We start from the raw sequence: 10432 nt of genomic DNA on the forward strand, positions 1-10432 counted from the left end.
TTCTGAAATACATGCTTCACCCCCCTCTTTTGTGTGAAGACATGTATCCAACAAATATCCATTTCGACATCCCTTCAGAGAGTTTACTAGCATATTCAAAGTCATTAGATCCCCATATCAAGAAACACAACTTCCATTTGTGACCTCCAACTTAGATTCTTATATGCACATATATGTTCGTTTATGAAATTATATTATATTTTGAATTTAATTTTTCTTATCCATCCTTTATAACCCTTTGATATTATAGTTAATTATCTTCATTAACTCACACTTTGACACCCCATACCTAACTAGAACCTTATAAAATTATAAGATATTTCTCGTCCTTTCACTACTATTGCCAATTCTTGCACTATTTCTCCTTCCTTTCCTCTATGTATCAACCCAGTTGCTTTCCCTAAATCTCACACATCTTCGGCAACCTCTATAGCATATCCATGTAGCATGATCTAATTATTTCTTTATGATTCACTACCCATAAAATTCAACTCGAGATTGAAACATACCTGATTTTGAACACTTCTTTTCTGATTGCAATTGCAAGCATACATCACCTTTTTCTTCATCTATCTATCTTTATTCTTCACTTTTAAAATCTTTTATCTTTACCTTCACCCGTCTTTATACATTTTAGCAACCTTTCTTGTGGATTGATCCCTGCTTGACATCTTCGAAGTACTGCACCTTCTTGATTGATTTTTCATAATCATATCTTGCTAGTTTTTTTACTTCTTGTATGACTTCCGTCACGTGTGCCCCCTTATTTTGGATGTTATTTGGGGTTGGATACAATCATCATATTTTTGGCACTGCACCGCTTTTATGTTTGAACTAGATTGAATGTTGAGATCAGTTGTTGGGGTTTTCTCCATGTTGTATCTGAAAACACTATTGTGCCCCACTTTTACTTTTTGAAACTTATTATTAGGATTAACACTCTTTGGGCTTTTGAAATAATTTTGGCCTAGATTGGAACTATGTTCCGCTTGCTCTAAAACCAGTTCTAGGGGAACTAATATCCTGGGCCCACTCATAGGTTCTCCACTATCCACGCCTCCTCCCTCTAGAATAATATTATTTGACTTTAATAGTTCCTTTTCTATTTCTTCAATATTCTTTGACTTTAATTCCATAATTTTGTCAGATCGATTATCTCCATCACAATATCCCAATAATTCTAACAACCCCCCCCCCCTCTCTTCCTCAATATTGGAATTTAAATATATTTTATTTTTGTTCCCATAATTTCCACTGTTACCTGATCTCTTCACTATTTCTTTCCTTGATAAACCATTTCCCTCAAGCGTTCCAATGTCATCATGATCAAACCTCTCCTCTTATCATAATAAATGCCAAAAATTTCCTCTAACCTCTTTCTTACCCTTTTGTCTTCCACAAAAGTAACTAACGGGGGGATGAAAGATTCCTTAGAATCTTATGTGTTGTAACATTCATCTTCCTCTAAATTTTCCCATTTATTCAATTCATATTGGATGGAAGTGCACTCATAAATCTCTTATATGATTAGAATGAGGAAAGTTTTTTATTGATTTGTATTCTCTTCGTCTTGTTTATGAATTCTAAAATCGGTGTCCTAACCAATACTTGGGTCACATCTATCTTTAGGAATACTTTTTATCCACCTAAAGGAATGACTTTTACTGTGGTAATACCTTCGTTTGTCAAACTTTATTGTAGTGATTGTATGTCATATACGTTTCGTACACACCATACATATCCTTTATTTTCTCAATACACTTCTTTTTCACTTTCTATTAAGGATATTATGCCCCTCCTTGAGATCATCCATTTTAGATTTCTTTTACTTTTTTACTCTTGTAGAAGAATCTACTATGTTTTTATGACTTTCGATATTTCTGGTTGAGTCTGCATATGATTTTCCTTCCTTCATATTACCTCGGACAATCTCAGATCTATATTTGATAAAATTTCTCTGCTTCTTTGCTTCTCTTGTTGCATATGCAGTACCTTCTCTTGCCTTACCGCCGCGACCCTTGCTTCATGTGACGACTTTTTTTTTCAAACTTTGATGTATTCACCCGTAAGTTATACGACTCGAAGCATATATCTTTGAGCAGATCCTCTAATCATTATTTATCCTCCACTCCTCCATCTCTTACACAACCAAATAGTTTTCCCCAATTGTTTCTTCTTTTTACGATATACACATCCACCACTCTCTACTCCTCCATATCTTGCAAACCCAGATAGCTTTCCCCAATTATTTCTTCTTTTTACGATATACACATCTGCCACTTTTTTTGAGTTCAATTTTACAATTAACATGTCTAAACATCTATTATAAAAAAAAATCAATGATTAATTAAAAACAAAAAGAAAATTCTATTCGGATAAAAAAAAGTGAATGGGCTTGGTAACTAGCAAGGCAGGCCCAACTAAATCAATTAGAGTTGAAATTGAAAAGCAGTAAAAGTAAAGTAAAAAATGCAAAGAAGCAGAACAAGTACAGAGAGAGAACAGTGAGTTTTTGCATTTCCAATGAAACTCGGTGGAATCAAATCGGTAGACAACGCGCACGACGACTCAGTCTGGGCAGTCACATGGGCACCCGCAACCGCCACCCGACCTCCGCTCCTCCTCACCGGTTCACTCGACGAAACGGTACGCCTATGGAAATCCGATGACCTTATTCTCGAACGCACCAACACCGGCCACTGTCTCGGCGTCGCCTCCGTAGCCGCTCATCCACTCGGCTCAATCGCAGCCTCTTCTTCACTCGATAGCTTTGTTCGCGTCTTCGATGTCGATTCCAATGCCACTATCGCTACTCTTGAAGCCCCTCCTTCTGAAGTCTGGCAAATGCGTTTCGATCCCAAGGTAATTCGCACTGCATTTTTTCCCTCTAATTTCACTTTTTCTGCTTTAGGTATTTGTGAGAATTCTATAATTTTTGTTGCGGAGTTGATTTTGGCTGCACCTAGACCTAGTTTCGTTCACTTTTCTGTTAGTTTTTTGGTGCTAAACCCTAAGTCATCACAGTACATTCATAACTCTTGCTCGCTGAATGTACCTAAAAATAATGAACAATCTTGTGGAAATGAGTAGTTCTGGTGTTGAAGATTCTAGAGAAATGCTAGTATTCTTAGGAATGATTTTTTTTCCTTCAGATTGATGGTGCATTTTTAGTGAACTTAAGGTAGTATTTGATTTACATTTTAGAACTTAGAATGGAACTGAAGCACGTGCTTTCTTTTTTGTGTTTGTTCTATTTTTAGAATCGAATAGAAAATAATGTAATGTAAAAATATAGTATATTTTGGTTCCACTAGAAAAGTAGAAAGGAAAAGATCAGAACAAATGTCTTTTCCATTCTGTTTTGTCCTGAGTTATCCAGGGTAAATATCTGTCTTCAAAATCAGGACTCTATTTTTCTTAGGATGTGTTTGGATGGAGAATTTGAGGGAATGGGAGGGTTTATTTTTCTTTTCTAAATTAAGGAACCTATAAATGTTCTTATAAATAAATTAAGTGTGATTGAAATGTTATATGATCATGTATCGTGTTATTCTTTCAATATTTTTAAAATCTCAAATATATAACAAAATGTAGACTTAGTCCTCTAAAATTATCAATACTAACATACCCGGAAATTAAATGTCTGCGTTATGAATCAACAGCTAACACTTGCATTCTTGTATAAATACATCTGTTTTTTTTATTCTTTTCCGAGTAAGGATTTTGCTTCCCACCTAGCCACTTTTTAACATTTCTTTTCTTGGTCCTGCTCAGGTGTGTTTGCAATTGGCGATTTGCATGTCTAATGTTTAAAACCTATATCACATGAAGTTGATTGGTTAATTATCCGATTTCCTTATTTGTCAGTTGGCTTGATTAAAACCTATATCACCCATTTTATTTTAAGGATGTATCCGACTAACTTAAGTGTGTAACCCAGTCCTAGAATAACCCATTATTGCATACATGGGCTTGTTCAGTTCCTCAGTTCTTACACTGGTAGCTGCTAGAACTATTGAGTACCTTGTTCTGTTGATGGGAATCATAACTTGTTTTGTTGAGGAGAGAATAGGTCATTATTGCATACCGGGGCGTTATGGGAATGATACATGTTCCACTATATGTGCATCATAGGAGATATCATTCAATGCCTTTTGAGTTTAGACACTTGCCAGTACAAAATGAGTATCTCTTCCGGAATTGATTATATTTGCATCATAGGAGATATCATTCAATGCCTTTTGAGTTTAGACACTAACCAGTACAAAATGAGTATCTCTTCCGGAATTGATTATATTATGCTATTGGCCATACAATAGTTGTTTAATCATTAAAAGTTCTGAACCTTCAGGGTGCTGTTCTAGCAGTTGCTGGTGGAGGTAGTGCATCGATCAATCTTTGGGACACTTCCACATGGGAACTGATTGCGACCCTTTCAATTCCTCGTGTAGAAGGACCCAAACCCAGTGACAAAAGTGCCAGCAAGAAATTTGTCCTATCTGTTGCATGGAGCCCTGATGGAAAACGACTTGCGTGTGGCTCAATGGATGGCACGATTTCTGTTTTCGATGCACAACGAATCAAATTTTTACATCACCTTGAAGGCCACTTCATGCCTGTGCGGTCTCTCGCTTATTCTCCTTATGATCCAAGGCTACTGTTTTCAGCTTCAGATGATGGTAATGTCCACATGTATGATGCTGAGGGGAAAGCCTTAGTTGGGACAATGTCAGGACATGCCAGTTGGGTTTTATGTGTGGATGTGAGCCCAGATGGGGCAGCTATCGCCACAGGTTCAAGCGACAGAACTGTAAGGCTATGGGATCTTAACATGAGGGTGTCTGTGCAGACGATGAGCAACCACACAGACCAAGTATGGGGAGTTGCATTTAGACCACCTGGAGGAAATGATGTGCGAAGCGGCCGGCTTGCTAGTGTATCAGATGATAAGAGCATATCACTGTATGATTATTCCTGATTTAGATATTACTTGCTGTATCTGTACTTTATGTGTTGTGATTTTAACTTGCTAATGCTTTCTCTTTGTCTACTAAATTGGTTTGAAGGTAATGTTTGGTTGGACTTGAACAAACTGGCTTACGCGTATTTTAATTCTATTTCCCTGTCAGTTGTTAATTAATGAAGGATTTTTTCTTAGTCATTGAATTTAAAAATTGAACTTTTTTAAAGACACGTTCCATTACTAATGCTGGATAAACCGTTAAGACAGATGTGGTAATCAATTGATTTGGTCAAGTTTAACATGATTAGAAACATTTGGCAAGTAATTATTGTTTGTGCACACAATAGAAGTAGGGCAAAATTGTGAACCAATCAGCGCATTTCGTTTATGTAATTTGAATTGCTTTAATAAAACGACAATACTTGTCAACAAAAAAGAAGAAAATTAAAAAAGTATCAAGGTATTGTTACATTCGAACATTCCAAAGAGTTCTTCAGGCAAGACAAAAGAAGACGTCGAGTATGTTTGAAAAGTGTGAAATAGGAAATGGAAAAGAGTTGAAGTGCTCGAAGTGTTATCAACAACTTGACAGTTCAGATAATTTTTCTCAAGTACAATCAAGTGTTAGACATACAGACTAGGGATGGAAAAAAAAAGTATTCGTCTGATACATTTATAAAAATATTTAAATATAATTAGTTTAATAAACTTTGTCTTTTCATTTTTTTAATAAAAAAATTAATTTTTTATATATATTAAAATTTTCTTCAAAGGAAAACGTTCACATCTTATTTTGTTATTTCATATTTTAGTTTCTTATATATTTTGAACCTCACTTCAACAATTCTATTTTTCAACCAACCATTATCGTCATTCCTCTATCCAATTAGTGCCTTCTTTCCTACTCCTTTATGTCCATTTGCTCTTCCACTTTAACTCACCATTAGAATATCTTTGTTTGTTTTCGTTAAAAATGAAATGTATCTATATTATGTTTTGGTGAAAAAGAAGGTAGTTAATGTAATGGAATTTTGTTGTTAAATTGAGAGTGATTTGTATGAATGTTATGTGATAATTTTATTTGTCTTTAAAAGACAAATGTTATCAATTTACTTATGTAAGAAGATCGGAAATAGAGACTGTAGCGGGGTATTCGTTACCTTATGATTTATTGACTAAATCAAAAGTAAACATACAATTCGAGTCGCCACCGCACTTCTATTTATCCAAAGGAAAGGTTAGAAAGCGAACAAAAACCAAATAAGAAGTTTTATCAAATCAAAAATTAATAAAAATGTTAGAGATCTGGGTAAGGGGGTTGGTTATGAAATGAGAAGGTTTTAAGCACCCAAAACATCCTTAGTACTCTAACGGAGCCCTTTTTGCAAAGATGTATTGTAGGTTGGTATTTGTGAAAAGATTTGTGCAAACAAGATTGGGGAGATGAGAAAAGAATGTACATATTTACAATTTTGTTGTTTGAATGGATAAACCCATTGCCTACGTACCATCGCGAAGGTAGGATCAAAACCTCGTAGTTCGGGGTAAAAAATCTCAAAAATATTGGTGAATTGATTTGGTCAAAAGCCTTAAGGTCTTTTGTTATCAAAGGGAGAAAACTCAACCTAAACCAATAATCCACCATGTGAGGAGAGCTTCAACATACTAGTGAGGGATCCATCCTATAATAAGTATGGAAGGCTTATAGTCCAATCACTAAGGATAAGGTGAGGTTTACATCAACCACTATAATAACTCAAACCTAATGACTAATGTTTATAAAAAAAGGTTTTAACAAAGGTGGCCATTGAAACCACAAAAACAACTTGAAGTGAGTTGTATTTACAAGTTAGAAGTATTCACAAAATGAGGTCAAAGTTGACTTAAGATTCATTCAAAATAAGTATTAATGAAAAGAGTTTGAAAAATCAAAGGCATAAGGCCTAGGTTTCTAATTTGAAAAAAAAACGTCAAAGTTTGCACAAAATGAGTTTGACTTGAGTTAGAGTGGAGAGAAGAAGAGAATGGCTAGTCCTAAACATGCAAAGATAAGAGAAGAGATAAAACCTTGGAGTTCCTTTTCTTGAGATCATAAAGATGATTCAAGATGCTCATTCCCTTTGGACTTAGCAAATAACTCAAGCAATCAATCAAATATTATATTCAAGCTCCTAGGATCTCCATTTGGCTTGTCTCTCTTAACTTGGCTATTCATGACAATGGTCCTTCTTACTATCTCAAGTTTGGAATCCCTATCACACAAGAGCAAACAATCAAAAAGTTCACAATGCAATAAGAGGAATGGACAAAGAATGAGTTTAGATTAGGGGTCCTTTGAAGTCAACTTTAAGATTTAGCATTCTAAAGGCACGAGGCCTAATTGCTCTTCAACAAGTTTAACATTCTAAAGGCATGAGGCCTAGTTGCTCTTGAACTCCTTTAAGCATAGGTAAGGTCCTAATTCTAAGTCCTTTCTCCTTTTTGCATTGGGTTCACACAAACAAAGACAAAACAATCACAAAGCAACAATATATTTATATACAATAATGTGCTCAAATGAGCAAAAGGAAAATGGCATAAACATAAAATATGAGCTCAAGTGAGCAAAGTAAAAAACAATATGAATATATGAGCAAGAAAGTAAATTGCATTAAAGTAAATTGCAAGAATTAAATGCTTAAATTAAAGTTAATAGTTAGTAGTTAATGTTAGTGTGTCATAAGACAATTTAGCGATATGTTAAGCAATCGTAAGTGGACTAATGTAGTAGTCACACCTATCTAAGGCCGGTCAATAAAACTATAGGTAAATAAATACAAGTTAGAGATCATGACTAGTAAGTCAAGCTCCTACAACTTGCCATGCCAAAAGAAAAGAAGGAAAGTCTTGTATGGACTTTAGGTTTTTTGCTTGACCAAGAAGCAACCTATCTTGGACACAAAGCAACTCACTTGATCTTTGATCAAGTTGAGTTTGATTTGGATCAAAGAAGGTTAAGCCTCTCATATGTCAAGACCAACCACAAATCATTAACTCATTGGTCAAAATAAAAGAAGAAGATGAAGATGAAATGAAATGAATAAAATAGGAGAATTCAAATGACATAATCAAAGCACAATGATCAAATGTGAATGAAATCATCATCAACCAATGTAAAACAGAAGAGAAATGAAGATTAGAAGTCAACAAAGTCAAACATATTTTTTTGGTATTTTGGAAATTAAAATAATTGCAAAACTAAAATGGACAAAGTATGGTCAAACCTCAAATTCAATTCAAATCAACTTTAACAAGTCCAATTGAATCATCATAGGTCTAACATGGTCAAACAAGATTTGACAAATTTTCTCAACATTTTTTGAAAACAAAAACTATTTTAAAACAATTAAAAACAAAGAAAAATAACACAAATGAATTAAAATTTCAAATAAATCTCAAATCAATTAAGAAATTTATGAGAATATTTTCATAGACTTATCATGATCCATATGTGTTAAGAAAATATTTTTGGAATTTTTGGATATCAAAAAGTATTTAACATGAATTAAAAACTATCAAAAACAAAATAATTCATAAAAAATATTAAACGGAATCACAAAAATAATTAAAAATCAGATTATGAAACTAGATTTTTCAAGAAAAATTTTAGTGTTGGTCTCATATTTTTGTGATTCCAAATAAAATAGTTATGAATTTTTGAAATAAAAAGGAATAAAAGAAAATAAAACAGAAATTAGAACATATGAAAAATCCAGGAGCGCTGGATCCACTTCAGGCGCGCTTCCATCATGGTCACGAGTCCAACGCGTAACACAAGCATTTAAAAAAGTCAAATAAACAAAAGGCCAGGATTAGAACGTTGGAAGGAGATCCAAGGGATCAGACTCATCCACGTGGGGATGGTGGTGGAAACCACCATCTTCTCCGGTGGATCAACCAACTCCAGCCACCAGTTGCAGGTTTTTGAACCTCAACCAAAACGTACGAGCCAGGTACCAAAATAAAGCTAGGGTGATGTACATCACCCCTATAACCTTGGATTGTCCTCAAGATCTATATCAAGTGAGAAATCTGAGCTTGAACATCCAGGTATGCAAACTGAAAAGCTTCAAAACATGAAATCAAGACCACCACTGGCCTGCCTCTTGCACGAGGACTTCAGAAAACGGTTTGAACACAAGCAATTCACATCATGGAGCAGGGTATAGATCAAAATAGTTAGAGGATAAACCTTTGAAGAACAACTTTGTGCAGCACGATCCACTCAAACTCTTGCTTCCAATTTGATCAGGAGATGATGATGATGCAAGGCTTAGGAATTGAAACTTGAAGATCATCTGATTGTGTTGAAATTCAAGTTTGAAATTGAGAAATAAAAATCATAATTCCTTTGAGTATGGTTCAGTTTGGATTTCAGTAGAGCTTCAGGTAGCCTTAAGGTTGAGATTTGAATGAGGCAAGGCATGTATTTATAGCTGAGTTAAAGGCAAGGAGGGAAAATACTCGTGTGCATGAAGCTTTGGATCCTCCATGCATAGGCCTGTACAGGCGCATGTGAGGCCCAAACTCAAGTGTAATTGCAAGCTGAGCTCATACCAATTTGAAATGGACGTGCAATTGGGACTGTAATAGCTTGTGCATGAAGATTCCATGTGAATTGCATATTTGGACCTACACATTCATCTCTTCGAAAGTCCCATATAGAAAATCCAAACATAGGCATGTGAGTAATGGTTGGAAAGGTCTTGACATAAATAAAAAAAGCTATGTTGGGCAAAAATCCATTTGGAGTTTGGAAATTTGTGAAAACTGGCCTTGAAGTTTGAGGTACAAAACATGTATAAGTTCCCTTTGAAATTTTTTCTCAAAAGTGACCAACTTCAAGCCCTTCTGTTTCAATGATGCAAGCCTCAAATGGAAAAATCTCCAACATAAAAGTTGTAGGTATTTTCAATATGATCAATTTAGATTCAAATTTTGAATCATTTGGATTTTTAATGAGAAAGTTATGGGCACTTGAAGTTGGACATTTTCAACATTCAAGGGTTTTGGTCCAAAGTGACCTATAATGTTTTGTATTATCACATGTGTTTCTTTTGGGATTATGAAATTTTGTCCAACATAACATTTGAATTTTACATCTTAATATTTACAATGAAATTGGTATCACCTAAAAATCATAAAAAATGAGGAAGTTAGGTCCTTGGGAAGTTGACCTAAAATTAGGGTTTCAGTCAAAATGACCTATAATGTTTTGAAATGAATGATGACCTTACAAGTTTCAAATGAATTTTTGATGAACATGAAAGTTGTTCATATGGTTCTTAAGAACATTTTTTCTATTGGTGTCATCTTCATTTGACAAACACATCAAAAGTTAGGTCTCAGTGGATCTCAAAATAGTCAGATGACTTGACTGGTCAACTTCTCAAAGCCAAACTTCAAATCTTGATGAATGAATGATTGGGG

At 34.6% G+C, this 10432-nt stretch overlaps 1 protein-coding gene across 1 annotated transcript; it reads left to right on the forward strand.

The window, feature by feature from the left end:
* The first annotated feature begins 2458 nt into the window (after positions 1 to 2458).
* On the forward strand, positions 2459 to 5161 carry LOC127138661 (WD repeat-containing protein VIP3). The gene is made up of 2 exons (XM_051065149.1): positions 2459 to 2862; positions 4352 to 5161. Exons 1-2 carry the CDS (start codon positions 2524 to 2526, stop codon positions 4976 to 4978), a joined length of 966 nt encoding a protein of 321 aa, XP_050921106.1. The 5' UTR covers positions 2459 to 2523; the 3' UTR covers positions 4979 to 5161.
* Positions 5162 to 10432: the final 5271 nt, after the last annotated feature.

The sequence above is a fragment of the Lathyrus oleraceus genome, chromosome 4, assembly GCF_024323335.1.
Source record: "Lathyrus oleraceus cultivar Zhongwan6 chromosome 4, CAAS_Psat_ZW6_1.0, whole genome shotgun sequence".
Classification (NCBI taxonomy): domain Eukaryota; kingdom Viridiplantae; phylum Streptophyta; class Magnoliopsida; order Fabales; family Fabaceae; genus Lathyrus; species Lathyrus oleraceus.

What these genes read in the sequence shown, in the direction of transcription:
- LOC127138661 (XM_051065149.1), top strand. Translation starts at nt 2,524, where the DNA reads ATGAAACTCGGTGGAATCAAATCGGTAGACAACGCGCACGACGACTCA. An exon ending in AAATGCGTTTCGATCCCAAG is followed by an intron (nt 2,863 to 4,351) that starts GTAATTCGCACT and finishes CTGAACCTTCAG; the next exon opens with GGTGCTGTTCTAGCAGTTGC.